The sequence below is a fragment of the Dendronephthya gigantea genome, unplaced genomic scaffold (assembly GCF_004324835.1).
Source record: "Dendronephthya gigantea isolate DGI-Jeju-01 unplaced genomic scaffold, DenGig_1.0 000297F, whole genome shotgun sequence".
Lineage (NCBI taxonomy): Eukaryota > Metazoa > Cnidaria > Anthozoa > Malacalcyonacea > Nephtheidae > Dendronephthya > Dendronephthya gigantea.
Window position 1 is genome coordinate 82,609 of NW_021163307.1, and position 18,356 is coordinate 100,964.

Genomic DNA, 18,356 nt, shown 5'->3' on the forward strand with positions numbered 1-18,356 from the left:
TATATGCTAAAAGGAAAAATATAGGCCATTATTTTGTTAAAAAATATGTATTATATATAACTAAAAAACACAGTCTGGCTTTGATTTCTAAGCTGTTAAGATTTCTGTCTTTGGGCAGCTGATTGTTAAGATTTCAATCTTTTGGCAATCAATCATTAGCTATTCTGTGACAATTATATAACAATATATATCTATAATATATAAATTTTGCCTAAAATATAAAAAACCCTCATGAAATGCACCAATGCACCTCATTTCAATGCATCTTGAAACGTCTATCTAAGGGTTATGTTATGTTAAAGTTATGATTACAGCAGCTTTCTGAATATTTGTGGTAGGTAAGAAAGTAATGTCCCTTTTCAGTATTGGCAAACTTTTAAATTTTGTTTGTATTGAGTATGGCTTTGAAATGGCAAACATTTGTACCTACTATAATTAGTGTGTGATGGAGGTAGGATTGATGAAAACCATCATACAAATTTATTTATTTACAAGCAGGTACAGTTAGCTGTGTACAAATTAGCTACAATAAACACAATCGTAATCTATTTATATTAATAAAAACAAAAAAAGTGATGAGCCCAGCCGTAAAAGCGTTGGCCTCGCACTATTGTTGTTGTGTTGTGTTGTTTCAGGACTATAGTATGACATAACTCTTGTTATTATTAAATAACTTACCTGATTTTAGCGCCGCCACAAGAATTATTTTGGGGCATCGCGAACATCTTTAACAATTCAAAGTTGAACAGCTTGAACTTCTGTTGAAACCACGCATTTATATATAAGCGCCCTGGTTGAAACCAATTGACATTTGTGCCATGTTATCGTTTTGTAAACAAAGGGAACTGGACAACTTTTGCGAGGAATCATTTAAAGACATTTATTTGTTATTGTTATACGACCTCCGAATTTCGCCATTTATTCGCAATTTCGCCGCAATTCCTTGGCGCAAAAATTGTCACTAACATGTCGAAGAGGAAATTTCCCAAAGGAAATTTCCTACGATTTCCCAACACTGAACTGTATATATTACGGATGCTTTTGACGATACAGAATCATCAACTTTCTACCCATGTGTTTACGTATCCAAGCAAAAATAAAAGTTTTTTTATATATAACTTCTTTTACACAGGTAATTAAAGAAATTGATGGATATTTCTCTTTTTATACAGCTTTTTTACGACTTACGAGGCTCAGCGCTCATCGACTGAGGATATACGATACTCGACATCCCTGCGGCAGCAAAAAAATTAATCAAATAAAAATCATCGTGCGTTTGGTAACATTTATTGTCTTTATTGTCTGTCGCCTAAACAAATCAAGTGCAATTTCAATTTGTGACCGTGATGAGAAGAAATGCTGGATAACAGTTGACACCGGCATTGAACTGAAACAACCTTTGCCTATTCCGTGGTATATAAACGCATTTCCTGCAATATTTACACAATATAACTCGTTGATTATCCCGTATTCATGCGTACAATCACATTTTCTATGCCGAAGTGTGAATACTAGGTCTTGAAAAATATTCACAGAGTATTCGAAGGTATTCTAGGTCAGAATACGCGGTGTGTTTTATTCACAGGTATTCACATCGGAATACCCCCAATATTCCGAGGATATTCACAGTGAATATCTGTGAATACGTGTGAATATGGACCATATTCGAACTCATATTCGCACGTATTCACCTGTGAATACGCGGTTTTTCATGCGTACTTGCGACTCTGACTGTTGTCTTGCTTGACGGAAAATTTGACAGCTTCTTTATTTGAAAACTCGTATTGAAACTAGAGTTGTTAAACTCGGCATATCTGTCTCCAGTATATAAAGTTCCGCTTTCTGGATCTAATATAGCAATTTTGCCATCCGTGCTCACATTGTTTCACTCGTCATGGCGGACGGTCATGTTGTTCAAGGCTCCTCTCCTCATATGAGAAAGAACGATATTTGTTCTTCTCAGTTAGCTGATAGTTTAGCAGCGATTGTCAATGATTCTCCACATGACATTTCATGGAGTTTAAATACTGAAAATATGTCTGCTAAGTATTCTAAATCCTTAAAGTTTGACGGAAATTTTTATCGCTGGATTGGGGATTTCAACGACTTGAGAAACTATTTTGATGAAGTCCTAGACGTAACAGGCAGATGGTCCTCTCCTAGTGGAGATGTAAAGTTATTTACAGCAAGCAACGATGAATTTTCAGTAAAATGGCAAAGATCAAAGAAGCTGGTTATACTGAGGGACAACCCAGATAAGTATTTACTAAAATCGTTTGAAAGTTTAGTTAGTGAGGAAAGGAAAGCGACTGAATTTGAAAGCGATGAGCGAGAAAATCATTCGAGTGTCGAAGACGAGTCGCATCAAGCAACGCTACTCTCAAAAATTGATAACCTGGCTGCCACTTGTAACAACAATTTCGGCCGTATATTTGAACATCTTGCAAATTTAAAATCTTCCTGTCCCGGTAGTTCGGATACCGTTTTAATAAGCTCAAGTCTACAAGAGGAAAACTCGTCGCTCAGGAACGATAACATCAACCTGAAAACAGAGCTCAATAGCCTAAATCGTGTAGTGTCTGACCAGAACTCTCGTATTAAGTGCCTCGAAGAAGAAAAATCTAGTCTGCTAACTGCTATTAGACTTATTCAAATTGAGAATAATTGTGCTGCAAAACATCCATCAAATGGATCCGTAATAAACAATTCAGATCCAAAGTCAACTGCAGTCAACAAAAATAAGGATTCGTCTGTTTTGTTTGTTGAAGAAAGGCTGTCTTCACCAAAAACAAAAGAGTTGAAACGCAAATATAAAAAGAAGAAATCTTCAGCAACTATTAGGGGAAAGAATCATCTGCAGGAAAATCATGCTGTTGATCCCTCTAATACTAATTTAAATTCAAACGACCCAGCTGGGCAGTCAAATCAGTCATTTAATATTCAAAAGAAAAATGACATAGATGTTAATTCATCGACTCCAGACACAGGAAATTGTCGATTGAATTCACATGCCCCTAACTTAGTTAATAATAGCGTTGAGCATGATTCGCCAAAGGAGAAATCACCTACGTATAACCACGCGAAGAAAGTGACTGTGGTTATTGGTGACTCGATGTTGAAAAATCTACAAGGCTGGCGTCTTTCCACGCCTGAGAATCATGTTGTTGTTAAAAGTTTTGCCGGTGCCACTACTTCAGATATGGAAGATTATATTAAACCAGTTATCCGGAAAGAGCCTCAAAAAGTTATTTTGCATGTTGGCACAAATGACTTAAAGAAATTATCTCCTAATCGTGTAGCGGAAGGGATTGCGAATATAGCAACTCAAATTCAAGAAGATTCGCCATCAACAGAAGTAGTTATATCAAGCTTATTGACAAGATCAGACAAGCCAGGTTTATCAACCAAAGTTAACGAAACAAACAAACAAGTTAATTAATGCTATTTGTAGCAAAAGTAAGTGGAAGTTTATTGATCATAAATTCATTAATGCAACTTGCCTGAACTCTAGAGGCTTACACCTTAATAATAAAGGAACATCTCTACTAGCAAAGAACATATCAAACTATATCAAATCAAGCTAGGAATTTGCCGCTGGGGAGTCGGTTAGTTCGGTAGCTAGTCGTTCTTCGACACCGAATTCTAATACTAAGTCTCTATCTAATTTTCGCAGTCGTGGGCTGTCTATTGCATGTTTAAATATTAACAGTCTTATTGCCCACATTGATCAGTTACGTATTTATATGCAAAGTATAAGGTCTAACATTGACGTACTAGCAATTAATGAAACTAAACTAGATTCCTCGATTACAAATAATCAAATTCAAATCCCCGGTTACGACGTTGTTAGAAGTGATAGACAACACCATGGTCGTAACGGTGGTGGGGTGTGTTTGTATGTTAGAAGTAATTTAAACTTTAAAGTCCGTAGTGATTTAGTAAACTCTGAACTTGAGCTACTATTTGTCCAGATTTCTAACCCTCGTTCTAAGCCTTTCCTGGTAGGGACTTGGTATAGACCTCCCAACTCTGCACAGCGTCTATTCTCTCTCTTCCAGCAGATAATTGATAAAATTGATTCCGAAAAACGCCGAAATGTATCTACTAGGTGACCTAAACTGTGATTTATTAACTCAAACTCCTAATGCTAATACCCTCGAGCTTTCGGATATATTCGACATTTACAATCTTACTCAACTCATCGAGGAACCAACACGAGTGATTAGTACTTCGCAGTCTTTACTTGATCTTTGTGTTACAAACACCCCGGACAAGGTATCAGTCTCGGGTGTCCAGTCGCTTGGTATAAGTGATCACTCGCTTGTGTATCTTGTTCGCAAAACCGCATGGCAGGGAAAAACTGTAAATTCGTTTGTTCATAAACGACAATTAAAGCATTTTAACGAAAGCATATTCTTGAACGACTTATCTACGATTGATTGGAATAATTCTTGCTCGTCAGACGATCCTAATGTTATGTGGTCTCAATGGTTAACAAACCTTACACAAGTCCTAGATAAGCATGCCCCTATTAAGAAGAAACGTATAGGTAAAAAGAAGTCTCCATGGATAACCTCTGTGGTTGTCCAAAAAATGAGAGCAAGGGACTATTTGAAAAAACAATATGACAAGACACGAAATACTCTTTACTGGAATCAATACAAAAATGCTCGGAATGAAGTAAATAATATTATAAAGCAAGCCAAATGTGAATACTTTAAAAACAAAATTGATGTTACTAAGAGAGATCCGAAGCAAATTTGGAGGATCATAAATGAATTAAGTTCTCGTAAAATTAGTAACGTAGCTACAGTTAAAGAAATTAAACATCCAGACAGAGTGATAACTGATCCACCTGTTATTGCGGATGCTTTTAATTCATACTTTACTTCGATAGGTGAAAATCTTGCAAGCAACATTGAACACTCAAATATTGATCCCATCTCTTTTATTAAACCTACAAACGCAGTATTTTCTTTCAGTGAAATAGAAATTCAAGATGTAACTTGTTTACTTAAAAACGTCAATTCTAACAAGGCCACTGGTCTTGCCATTCCTGGAAAAATCTTGAAGTTAGCTGCTGATATTTTGGCCCCTTCGTTGACAAAAATATTCAACCTTTCTCTCAACCGGGGAATTTATCCAGATGATTGGAAAATTGCTAAAGTTGTTCCTGTCTTCAAAAACGGAGCAAGAAACGATTTAAACAATTACCGACCTATATCAATTATTTCGGCTGTTGCCAAAATATTCGGAAAATTAGTGCACGAACAAATTTATCGTTACCTGACGAGCAATGATTTATTGTCTAAATATCAATCGGGGTTTCGACCAAATCACAGCACTCTTACTGCCCTATTGGAGACTACTAATAGTTGGAGTGTCAATATTGACAACGGTCTCCTAAATGGAGTTGTTTTCATTGATTTGAAGAAAGCTTTCGACACCATAGACCATAACATACTTCTCTTAAATTAAAACACTATGGAGTAGATGAAATTGCTTTGACATGGTTTCACTCTTATTTATCAAATCGAAAACAGAGGTGCTTTGTTAATGGGAATCTTTCTGAAACTTGTCCAATAACTTATGGCGTCCCACAGGGCTCTATTATTGGTCCTCTTTTGTTTTTGGTCTACATCAACGACCTACCGGAATGTTTGAATGAGGGGTTACCAAGAATGTTTGCCGATGATACGAATATAAGTTTTCAAAGTAATAACTTTGACGACCTCGAAAGAGTTATGAATACTGAACTTGAAAAACTTAAAGAGTGGCTTAATGTTAATAAATTAAGTTTGAACATTGCCAAAACCGAATTCATGGTTATCGGTTCTCGTCAAAGACTATCAACTTTCGATGACCATGATATTAATGTTATTGTCGATAAGAAACAAATCGAAAAGGTAGAGAGTACTAAATCACTAGGACTTTCTATTGACGAAAACTTGACCTGGAAAAAACATATTGACGATATTTCTAAAAAAGTATCATCAGGAATAAGTGCTTTAAAACGAATAAGAAGTTTTGTCAACCAGGATACAGCAGTTAGAGTGTATCAGGGATTAATTGAGCCATATTTTTCATATTGTGCTCCTGTTTGGGACGGCATTGGTAGTAAATTGAGCGACAAACTTCAAAAACTCCAAAATAGAGTTGCACGTGTTATAACTTGCTCTCCCTATGATGCCTCCTCTAGCTCTGTTCTTGAAAAACTTGGTTGGAATAACTTGCATGTCAACCGTAAAATGCAAAAAGCGATTCTGATGTATAAAGTCAGGAACAATTTAACACCTATGTATTTACAAGATTTGTTTGTCACTAGAGTTAATCACTATAGTCTCAGAAATACAAATGGCAAACTATTCGTTCCTAAACCTAAAACTGACTATCTTAAACGTTCCTTCAGTTTTAGTGGAGCTTCAATATGGAATAGCTTGCCTGAGCCCTTGCGTCTCTCTGAATCTCTTTCTTCATTTAAAAGATCTCTAAGAATTAATTGTAATTCTATTTAGCTTAATCCGACCCCCACACGGCAACCTGGTAGAACAGTAGTTTTTATATATCGTTACATAATTTATATACTATAGTTTAGAGTAATTTATCATCTTTACATGTATTTTACTGAATGGTTTACCGTGTTTTAAATAAAGGCGATGTATGTATGTATGTATGAAATAGGTATACGTGTGGGAAAATAGTATTTTGAAAGAACGACAACGGATACTCCAGTCTTTTGTCCCCGATCTTGTCAAAGATAAACCATTTAAAACCGAACTGTTGATAACGTCCTTCGTGAAATCCGACAATATATATCTCAAAAAACTCAATAGATATCGTAAGACAATTATATCATTCGTTCTCGCAGGTTCTTCAGCTCATATTCTCATCTCGTCTCTTTAGAACTTTCGAATGAGATATTTCCATGAGGGCGAGCAACAAGTGAGCGAGGTTGAACTTATCGAGGGTTAGTATAACATAAACATTTCACATAGCTAAGTACTGTCTCCAATGGAATTCCAACCTAATAGACCTTTACCCTTATAGCTTTCAAGCGCGCAATGCGTGACCGTAGTGTGGATTATCAAGGCCAATTTTAGTTGTGATTTCGCCATGTTCAGGAGCGATTTAGTTTAATAAAGAAGTAAAAAGAATCGGCAATGTTTTCTTACAAACAAAATCGTTTCTAAGCAGAGCGATATCGCAACTCAAAGTTGCTTATTAATCAACTACCGTCACGCATTGCGCGCTCAGAATTTCGTAGAATACTTAGATATTAATTTTACGTGTTTTTCCGTCGTTGACCGTCACCGTCGACTATGGTCTGTCGAAATACCCTGGACCCTGGTGTACTATATCGCCCACCGGAATTAGTACCCTCGCACGGCGCTACGTACCGACTCGGGATTAATTGATTACAAAATGTGACTGTGACTAAAATCAGTGTTTGGTTTGGGGAAATGAAGAGCTTAGATGTTAGTATAGTTAGTATATTTAGTACTTGGTACTTTTTACAGATTGTAAAAAAACACTGACGTAATTAACTGAGTTACCTTTCATTATTTGTGTCATTGAACTTTTTTAAATTGATTCTCTCCGCTAGCATCTAAGATGTAAAAGTTAATTCGAGTTGAAAATCATTCTCGATCGATTTTTACTATTCGACCAATGAATGTCAGAAGTTCTATAAGTAAAGATTTTCAGTGCCACTTGTGTACTCTGCCCAGCCAACCAGGCGAATTTCGTTTTAGACCAATCAGCGAGTTTGTTTACATTTTCGGTAACATAATCAGAATGCCAAAATTTTTTGACTTCTTCCAGTAAAACGACACATTATTCACCATTTTACAAGAAGTATTATTTTAAAACGAAATTCCACCATGTTTGTCCAGCCACAATAACAGTATATCACGCATATTTGACGAAAATTTCCTCTTCATATCACTCAGGAGTCAGTTTCGTGCATAGCAAAATAATTTTTGGGCAAAAATGTTGGGAGCCGCATTATATTTATGAACCACCTTAGGGGCTGTCTACATGACCCCGGTTACCCGAGATTTAGCGAAGCGTGAGATGATTTTGAGGTATTGAAATGAGCAAATAACATGATCCTGGCAGTCGTATAATCACCACAACAATAGCATGTGCTTGTTCGGTGTCATAAAGACGTATTTCAATACCTCAAAGTCTTTTCACGCTTCGTTGAATCTCGGGTAACCAGGCTCATGTAAACAGCCCCTTAAAAGCTTTCCTATTAGTTTAATTGTTTGTGTTCATTTCATTGCAGAGATGTTGGAATACAGCGAGGAAAAAACGCTCATCTCGGTTAGGTGAGTGAGACCGTTTATTTTTTCAGACGCATTTACATAATTGTCGAATTGTAGCAAATTTGTGACTTAGGGCTGCTTTTGACTGTCGGAAAATTTTAAATGCTTCCAAATTGTTATTATTTCACAAATTGGGTCAAGAAATTAATGCATACTAAAATATACGCAAAACTAAGTTCTTTCAATTTATTTGATGTTTATACGTATGCGTATAAAAAACGTGACAGTGGAAAGCAGTTTATAAATTATTAAATAACATTTTTTCTGTGCAAACCTGTGAACAACTCAGTATTAACTCCCCGCATCTTAACCTCTCATAATTATGGATAAATAGTCGTTTCGTAGGGTCTTTTCGTAGAGCTTTTTCGTAGTGTTATCCGGATTTATTTCCAAGTCAGTTATTGTACCTTTTTAGGGAAATAATGAGAAAGGTTGTACGGAAAGCTGAATTTAATGGTGAAGACGATTAAAGAAAATAAATAATGGTAATTGCACTGAATGGAGTGCAATTTGGTGTGAAATCAAAAGTCACCAATCAGATTGCAAGAAACACCATAGAGTTCAAAATGAATATAATAAAAGAGAAAATGTTATGTGTAGTGAATCATAGGAAGCCAGAATTAGTTGCTTGATAGTCTTTTTTATATTAATTTTTTTAGCATTTTATCCTTGTAGAAAGAGCCGTCTGTGACGCTCACGCATCTCGTCTCTTTGTTTCATTCTTCTATACATGATGTAAAAAAAAAATCCACACGTGGTATATGTCTTCTAGCGCGTCGTTAAGAATTTTTCTGGTATATGTAGGTACTATAATTTGAGTTCTTTGGACATCCTCTGTACAAACGTTTGTGAAAAACTGTGTTTTTATACAGACAAGTCAAATAAAATCCCCATAAAAAATACATCCCCGCGTGCATGGTGCAATTTTCTCTTGTATAAATTGGGCCAAGATCAGTGCCGCATAAAACAAAGATCTACAAGGATTCCCTTGAAAAAAGGAACCCGCGTTAATAGTTAGCTGCGTATTCGTTGGAAATATTATTTACTGTAATCAGATTGAATATTGAGGCAAGTTTAATACACCTGACATTTCTGTGCCTCTGGGATTTCATATATTTTGTACTGGAACGGTGTAAGTGAAAGCAAAATTAACCATATATAGCAACCATTTCTAATACCTATAATTATTATGTATGCTGGTTTCGGGTTTTTTTGGCCATAGGAGCCAGAGAATGTTGTGGTCCTAAAATTTTGAGTTTGAAATTGAAAGAAAATATGTATATTGTTGGACACAGATTTCCGATGTCAACACAATTGCTGCAGTTACATCATTTTCAGACTTTTCGTTTAGACTACAGACGATATAATTTACTTTTTAACTCTGTATTGATTTGTAAATTAACTTCAACTTAACGCATGTTCGTCCTAGAAGTTTCTTTTGGCCAATAAAAATTGTTAACGATAATCAATCATGCGATGGCGAGTACATTTCGGGATCAGCCAGGCCATAGATGAATAAGGTGGACATTGTCCGTCTCAGTGATAACTTGCTGGCGAATGTTTATTGCGTGATATTCGTCATTTGTCATTACGTCATTTCTTTTATGCTATCTGCCGTGCGACCTATTTCACTAATGTTTTGGCATTCGCGAGGTAAAAATTAATTTGAAAATAAATTTACTAAGTTATATCAATTAAAAACCAACAAATTACTGCTAAAACGGCAGAAATAGTAAGAAATCACAGGCAGCCATGTTTCCAGCAAGTATGGTGGCGTATGCATGACGTGTACATTTTGGGAGAATTTGAGGACAAAAATAATCTCTAGTAATACGTATTCTTTGCCTGACGAAGCCGGGGCGGGTCGGATTTGGCAAAATTTTCAAACATCCCTAATAATCCCGCATGCATATTTGCTTATTATTAACATAAAATATCAGTTGAAACGCCCCGTCGAGATCCTTTAGTATACGTAATTAGTCGCTGGGGCACCGGTGACCAGCAACTCTAGGTTTCGGCACGTTTTTTTCGCGGATCTAACTACGTCAAGATATTGAGTATGTATGAATATATTCAAGTAAAAGCTTCAACGACAGCAAAAATGTGTACTTTAAAATCCCTATTGTTAATAGTTTAAAAAGCTCTAAATGTCAATGGCCCTTTGTTTTTAATGCAAGCGTTTGTCAAAATACAGCCCTGCTTGACATCTTGACTTTCATCATTATTTTGTAGTTTTTTGGTTTTCTGTGCTTTCTTCCTCTAGGACTGTTTAGTTTGTTTGCAAAATGACTTTTCGCCATTTTGTTTATTCTGGCAAAAATTATCAATCAGTGCAATTCAGTGAAATAACTGTACTACTGCTCATGACCAATCAGCATCCAGTAATTTTATCATGTTAATAATTAATCTCATCATCCCAGCCATTTGAACCATTTTGAGATCCTTTTATATCACTCAACTGACGCTGGATGCGCCTGATTAGTCAAGGACCTGCATGTATATGAGTTTGTGTACGTGCATTTTATTTAGGACACTAGGACAAGTAAACTGTTTTAGTGTAAGTTGACCATAGCGGTCAACATGGTAAAGCTGATGATAAAATATGAGAAATACAGCATTTTACCACCTTGTAAAATTTGCACACGCATCTTTCAAAACAATCCGTAATGATTTCGCGCGAGTAACGGGACAGGGCTCTGACAGGGGGGTGAATATCGTCGCAGATGGTAGAAAGCTCGATCTGAAATACACACAACAATGATTGCTCTGGCACTATCCAGTATTTAACAGTTTATTTCAAGATATAACTTCATTATTACATTGGTTTTCAGTCTTTGTTTAATTACAGTTATTATGGGCCTTTGTTTTTGCATTCAGATTTTTTTTCTTTGTGTGAAAAGTGTTACCCCCCCCCTGGCACCTGAACGTTAATCGTTCATTTTTTCAAAGTTTAAAAACAAAAGAATACAATGTTCTTGACAAATATCATATGTTCAAGTCCACAAAACTCCTTCGTAATTAATTTCGACGATAATTGTCTCATCTCCGTAGAAAAGTTCTGTATTTCGACTGTGTCAATGTTCATCAACGAAAGGATCCCTCAACGCCTCGTGAGCATAAGGTCTCTCATCAATTTTATGATTGATCAGCCACGACACAAACTTTTGAGCTTTGCGATCACTAAGTTTCTTCAAACTGACAGAGTTCCCTTCCGAAATATTTCTCATTCGATCAAAGGAAGAACCAAAAGGGTGTTCACCTTTAGTTAAGACGTAGAAAGCAATCATGCCCGCGACCTGGACATCTGATTTCCTTTTGAAACGACATTTCTCATTTTTCTCAATGGCTTGAGTTACTTCCGATGGCATCCATCCAGGAGTGCCTCTCACGAATGTTTGAACTGTCGTTTGATCGTCTTCTAGGACACGGCTTATTCCAAAGTCTGCCAATTTCATGCGACCTTCGATATCAACCAGGACGTTTGAAGGTTTTAAATCTCTGTGCAATACTCCTTTACCATGAAGAAATTCAAGTCCTGATAGAATTTCCCGAATCATTCGTGGACCATGCTCTTGTAGATGCTCAATACTGCATGCATGAACAAGTTCCCTCAAGTTTTCCTCGCAAAGATCAACAATAAGATACATGAAGTCATCGCCAGAATGAAAATAACGATAGCTCACTATAAATGGACAGTTTTCCGTCTCAATGAAACTCATGATTTCCTTTTCGTTTTCAACTGTTTTATCCTCACTTTGCACCAAGATTCTCTTAACGGCAACTTCACTTCCATCTCTCATGAGACCAACATAGACACGTGAACCACCACAACCATCGCCAATTTTGAATTGATTCTTTGCGAAAAAAGCCTGAATCGGTATTTAAGTCTATTGGAGAAAGAGATAGTTATTAGATGCAGAGGGCAAAATCTGGTAATAAGTTATATTGTGCAAACGAATATTGAAAACTGTCTGCGGAATCTAAATGCTCGTCTTCGCGGTGCGACAGCGTAGATCATGAACTCCATTTTCACCTTTATTATATACGCAAAACTCATTAAAACAACTGTATGATTATGTATTTCAAAAATTACCTTTTCTAACTGGTTGTGGTTCATTGTTTTCAACATCTCAATTTTCTCGCGATGTTTTATGGACCTCTTTAGAATAGTTTTAATTTCATCATGACCAATGTAAATACTCCATTCAAGAAGACTCATTTGCCTTCCCTCGACAAGAAATGTTCCAGCTCTCGAAACAACTATGTTCTTTTGCAAGAGGAGTTTCACCAAAGCAACTGAATTGTTCACAACAGCCATCCTCATGATGTCAGTGGCAAGACAATGAGCGCTGATATTACTTTTAGGAGTTATGTCAGCACCCTGTTCAACTAAATATTGGAGAATTTCTAATTCACCTGTATCTACAGCGGCGTGTAGGACGGTCCAACCGTCAGTATATTTACCATTTACATCAGCGCCATTTTTCACGAGGTGCTTTGTGATATCCAGGCTACCTTTAGTAACAGCAGTGTGGAGAACTGTCCACCCATCAGTATTCTTTCCATTTACATCAGCGCCATTTTCAACGAGGTATTTTACCATATCTAGCGTACCTTTATCAACAGCACTGTGCAGTACTGTCCACTTGTCAGAATTCTTATCATTTATATCAGCGCCATTTTCAACCAGGTATTTTACTATATCCATCGTACATTCAGTAACAGCGTAGTGCAACACTGTCCTACCGTATGTATTCTTACCATTTATATTAGCGCCTTGTTCAACAAGGTGTTCCACCATTTCTAGCGTACCTTCAGAAACAGCATAGTCTAAGACTGTCCATCCGTCAATATACTCGCCATTTACATCAGCGCCCTTTCTAATGAGATATTTTACCGTTTCGGTTGCTCCATTAGCAACAGCACTGTGCAGCACTGTCCACCCGTTACTATCCTTGCCATTCATATCAGCGCCATTTTCAACAAGGAAACTGATCATTTCTAGTGTACCTTCAGTAACAGCACAGTGAAGCACTCTCCATTCATCAATATCCTTGCCATTTACATCAGCCCCATGTTCAACAAGATATTTTACCATATCTAGCTTACTTTCAGTAACAGCACTGTGTAGAACTGTCCTCCCATCAATATCCGTGCTATTTACATCAAAGCCGTTTTCAACAAGGTATTTCACTATTTCTGGCTTACCTTTAGCAACAGCACTGTGCAGCACTGTTGACCCGTTAGTATTCGTGCTGTAAAGAGCATTCACAGCAGCGCCTTTTTCAACAAGGTATTTCACTAAATCCAGCGTACCTTTAGTAACAGCAGTGTGCAGTACTGTCTCTCTGTCAGTAGTTTTACCTTTTACATCAGCGCCCTTTTCAACAAGATATTTTACCATTTCTAGTGCACCATTACTAACACCATAGTGCAATACTGTCCATCCATCAGAATACTCGCCATTTACATCGGCGCCATTTTCAACAAGATATTTTACGATTTCTAGCTTACCTTCAAGAACAGCATTGTGCAGCACTGTCCACCCGTTATTATCCATTCCATTTACATCAGCGTCATTTTCAACAAGATATTTTACCATTTCTAGCGTGCCTTCACTAACTGCAAAATGCAGCACTGTCTCCCCATCAGTATCCTTGCCATTTACATCAGCGCCGTTTTCAACAAGGTATTTTACCATATCTAGCTTACCTTCAGTAACAGCATCGTGCAGCACTGTCCACCCGTTCGTCGTCTTACCAATCACATCAGCGCCATTTTCAACCAGGTATTTTACTATATTCATCGAACCTCCAGTAACAGCGTAGTGCAACACTGTCCTACTGTAAGTATTCTCACCATTTACATCAGCGCCCTTTTCAACAAGATATTTTACCATATCTAGTGAACCTTTGCTAACAGCATAGTGCAAGACTGTCCATCCATCGGTAGTAGACTTGCCATTTACATCAGCGCCATTTTCAACGAGATATTTTATGATTTCTAGCTTACCTTCAGTAACAGCATTGTGCAGCACTGTCCACTCGTCAGTATCATTTCCATTTACATCAGCGCCCTTTTCAACAAGATATTTTACCATTTGTAGTGTACCTTTGCTAACAGCATCGTGTAAGACTGTCCATCCATCAGTATACTTGCCATTTACATCAGCACCATTTTGAACAAGATATTTTACCATATCTAGTGAACCTTTGCTAACAGCATAGTGCAAGACTGTCCATCCATCGGTAGTAGACTTGCCATTTACATCAGCGCCATTTTCAACGAGATATTTTATGATTTCTAGCTTACCTTCAGTAACAGCATTGTGCAGCACTGTCCATCCGTCAGTATCATTTCCATTTACATCAGCGCCATTTTCAACAAGACATTTCACCATTTCTAGTGTACCTTTGCTAACAGCATAGTGCAGCACTGTCCACCCGTTCGTCGTCTTACTAATTACATCAGCGCCATTTTCAACCAGGTATTTTACTATATCCATCGTACCTTCAGTAACAGCGTAATGCAACACTGTCCTACCGTAACTATTCTTACCATTTACATCAGCGCCCTTTTCAACAAGATATTTTACCATTTGTAGTGTACCTTTGCTAACAGCATAGTGCAAGACTGTCCATCCATCAGTATACTTGCCATTTACATCAGCGCCATTTTCAACAAGATATTTTATGATTTCTAGCTTACCTTCGGTAACGGCATTGTGCAGCACTGTCCACTCGTCAGTATCATTTCCATTTCCATTAACCCCATTTTCAACAAGATATTTTACCATTTCTAGTGTACCTTCGCTAACAGCATAGTGCAAAACTGTCCATCTATCAGTATACTTGCCATTTACATCAGCGCCATTTTCAACAAGATATTTTACGATTTCTAGCTTACCTTCGGTAACAGCATTGTGCAGCACTGTCCACCCGTCAGTATCATTTCCATTTACATCAGCGCCATTTTCAACAAGATATTCTGCCATTTCTAGTGTACCTTTGGTAACAGCATCGTGCAGCACCGTCCACCCGTTCGTCGTCTTACCAATTACATCAGCGCCATTTTCAACCAGGTAGTTTACTATATCCATCGTACATTCAGTAACAGCGTAGTGCAACACTGTCCACCCTTTGGTATCCTTTCCATTCACATCAGCGCCATTTTCAACAAGGTATTTTACCATTTCTAGTGTACCTTTGCTAACAGCATAGTGCAAGACTGTCCATCGATCAGTATACTTGCCATTTACATCAGCGCCATTTTGAACAAGATATTTTATGATTTCTAGCTTACCTTCAGTAACAGCATTGTGCAGCACTGTCCATCCGTCAGTATCATTTCCATTTACATCAGCGCCATTTTCAACAAGACATTTCACCATTTCTAGTGTACCTTTGCTAACAGCATAGTGCAGCACTGTTTCCCCATCACTATCATTTCCGTTTACATTAGCGCCACTTTTAACGAAATATTCAACAATTTCGAATGATTGAGACTGTATTGCACTCTGAAGAGATCTGTAATCATCTGGAAATGTTCGTTTCGGGCCATATTGAACAAAATACTTAACAAGATCGAGTAAACCATTTCTTGTCGCAATCCCCAGTACTGTTTCACCTTCTTCATTTTGGGAATTAATGTCTGCTCCATGGTCAACCAAATATTTAGCAATTTTTTGATCTACTGGACTAAACTGAAAAGCACGCCAAAGAATTGTCCTCTGCCAGTGATCTTCTTTGTTTTCACCACATTCAACTTGTTTTCTTATTTCGTCCCAAAATTTATGTTTTCCTTCTTCACAGACGTTTGCACTTCCACTTGCCTCTTGCTTTACATCACTACCTATATTTAACAAAAAGATAACATTGAACTGTAAGTGCAAGTTTCGGTAGATGATTCAAGCGGTTCTTGCCGTTACCAGAAACCTGTTTTCAAAACCAAGTTTTGCTATAGTTCCATACATTCAGGGAATTGCAGAACCAATCAGGAGGATCCTGAATAATTGTGGTATAAAAGTTGCCTTAAAACCCTTTCAGACATTAGGACATATTTTCGCGAAACCCAAGGATTGCGTAGCGACTAAACAGAAAACTCTTGCTGTATACTCTATACCATGTGGTGATTGCGAGAAAGAATATGTAGGTCAAACAAAACGCCAGTTCGGTACACGTTTAAAAGAACATCAAAAGGCCGTTTCGAACTTAGACAGTTCAAAATCAGCCTTGGCGGAACACGTGTGTCAACAACCTCGCAAGCCAGGCTCTTTTACCTACGCTCCACGGCCCACGCTGCGAGAAAGTCCCTGGTCAAGGCTGGTCACGTGATTCTTTTGTTACGCTTCTCCCGTGTGGGGATGGGTGGGACACAAATAGCGCATAGATCACCTTAGTTAAAACAACGTGTTTCTAAGGACTGAATATTGAGCGCTGTTCTTCCGCAAAGTGAAATAACATGTGTCGTTTTTGTTATTTGACCTCTAAATTCGCTCATCAACGCCCAAATTTAGAGGATAGCACAGGCCTTCGAGTGTCTGTATTGAATATCAACTGAACTTATGACGATACTAAAACCGATTCTATCGACGATGATACCGTCTACACATACAATTTGAATCTAAATTCGGTTTATTGCTCTTTTGAGTTTTTTGCTGCGCATATTAGCTGTACTTATTTAGTTTATTGTGTGAACCGCTATTTTTAGTTGCGTTAGTACAAAGCCATCTGGATTGTGACAAGTGCTAAAAATAGCAGAAATGGTATAACGACTTTGCCACTCCTCCCATGGATATAAACTAAACGCTAAATAAAAATCTCCCATATTTTGGGAGATTTTGCGATGTCACATGACCAGCCTTGACCAGGGTCTTTATAGTGTAATATATAGCTCCTTTAATTTTAAGTTATACTCAACCAAACAGGGTTAACTTTTTTTTGCGCCACCCGGTATAATTGGTGAAATGACTGCACTCCTCTTGATCAATTAGCGTCCAGAAATTTTCTCATGTTAATATTAAGACGATAACCGAATAAGGGCTTTTGTTTGGAAGTTAGTTGACCTTAGTTCGTATTTCCTGCTTAAAACGTCGCAGTTTTGTTAATTATTCCGGTAGAGTCAATTAATACAAACCAGTCTGATTCTTAGATAAATTAATGTTTTATAATTTCATACCATCATGACATTTTTCGTTTTCAATGTTTTCTCCTTGAAGTTCCACTTCAATTTCTTTTTGTTCATTAACAACACGCTTGGATTGTTTATTTCCTAACGCAGATATATCATCTATTTTCCCAGATATTCCTGTACGATTCTTTTCTGCCATAATTAAAGTTTGGTCGCTCTCCTCACGCTGGGATATGATAACATTATCATTTTCCATTGATTCAGACATTCTCATCTTATTTGACGAAGTCGCCATCTTTGAGCAAAACGGCTATCTCTTAAACAATTAATATATTCAGACTTCAAATGAAAATGGACCGTTGCACGTGTACCTTTACAGCTTTACCTAAAAAGCAAACTTCGATTTAATTTTTGTAACCCATAACAGAATTTTACTAGAAATACATTACTGTCCAGCAATAACCTTACACTGCAGAGACCGCAGACGACCGCAAGGGGAAAAAATATGATCGCGGTTGCCGTACAACACAAAAATCAAATCGGCTGACCTGGTTTTTCTGGTCATCACTGTACATGCAATAAAAACACCCCTCATCATTTCAAACGAAGCGGAATATTTCCTAAGCCTGAGCTCAGCTAATGATTTATGAAATGACTCAGATGATTCGAAAGCTGTATGATGTTTCTGTTCTTCAAAAACAAATACAGTCATAAAAGTGAAGTAAACATCACTCGTTTTCCCACGCCATTAAGCAGGAAGTTTACTCCTTATTCTTTGTATGTAAATTATCATTGTTCACTGCAAACACATAGCGATATTCTAATTCGTTAACCACCTTGACATGTTCAGAACAATTACAATTGAATTAAATTATGCTGCACTCTGAGGAAGAAATAACC

The 18,356-nt window shown here is 37.3% G+C and overlaps 2 protein-coding genes across 2 annotated transcripts; both read right to left on the bottom strand.

The window, feature by feature from the left end:
- Window positions 1-11,401: 11,401 nt before the first annotated feature.
- LOC114541515 (putative ankyrin repeat protein RF_0381) lies at window positions 11,402-14,226 on the bottom strand. Its single transcript, XM_028561430.1, has 3 exons — window positions 14,040-14,226; window positions 12,421-13,841; window positions 11,402-12,181 (listed from the first exon to the last, which is right to left on the bottom strand). The coding sequence occupies exons 1-3, from the start codon at window positions 14,224-14,226 to the stop codon at window positions 11,402-11,404; spliced, it is 2,388 nt and encodes a 795-aa protein (XP_028417231.1).
- A 667-nt stretch (window positions 14,227-14,893) lies between these two features.
- On the bottom strand, window positions 14,894-17,751 carry LOC114541516 (putative ankyrin repeat protein RF_0381). The gene is made up of 4 exons (XM_028561431.1): window positions 17,505-17,751; window positions 15,729-16,178; window positions 15,036-15,554; window positions 14,894-14,901 (listed from the first exon to the last, which is right to left on the bottom strand). The coding sequence occupies exons 1-4, from the start codon at window positions 17,749-17,751 to the stop codon at window positions 14,894-14,896; spliced, it is 1,224 nt and encodes a 407-aa protein (XP_028417232.1).
- Between the last annotated feature and the right edge of the window lie 605 nt (window positions 17,752-18,356).

Coding starts and splice junctions, on each gene's coding strand:
- LOC114541515 (XM_028561430.1), bottom strand. CDS start 14,226: ATGGTAAAATATCTTGTTGAAAAGGGCGCTGATGTAAATGGTGAGAAT. Junction 13,842..14,039: donor GCACGATGCTGTTACTGAAG/GTAAGCTAGATA, acceptor CTGTTCTTGAAG/GTAAGCTAGAAATCGTAAAA. Junction 12,182..12,420: donor ACCACAACCAGTTAGAAAAG/GTAATTTTTGAA, acceptor TTTTTCGCAAAG/AATCAATTCAAAATTGGCGA.
- LOC114541516 (XM_028561431.1), bottom strand. CDS start 17,751: ATGGCGACTTCGTCAAATAAGATGAGAATGTCTGAATCAATGGAAAAT. Junction 16,179..17,504: donor AAACGAAAAATGTCATGATG/GTATGAAATTAT, acceptor TGTTAAATATAG/GTAGTGATGTAAAGCAAGAG. Junction 15,555..15,728: donor GCACTATGCTGTTAGCAAAG/GTACACTAGAAA, acceptor ATCGATGGACAG/TCTTGCACTATGCTGTTAGC.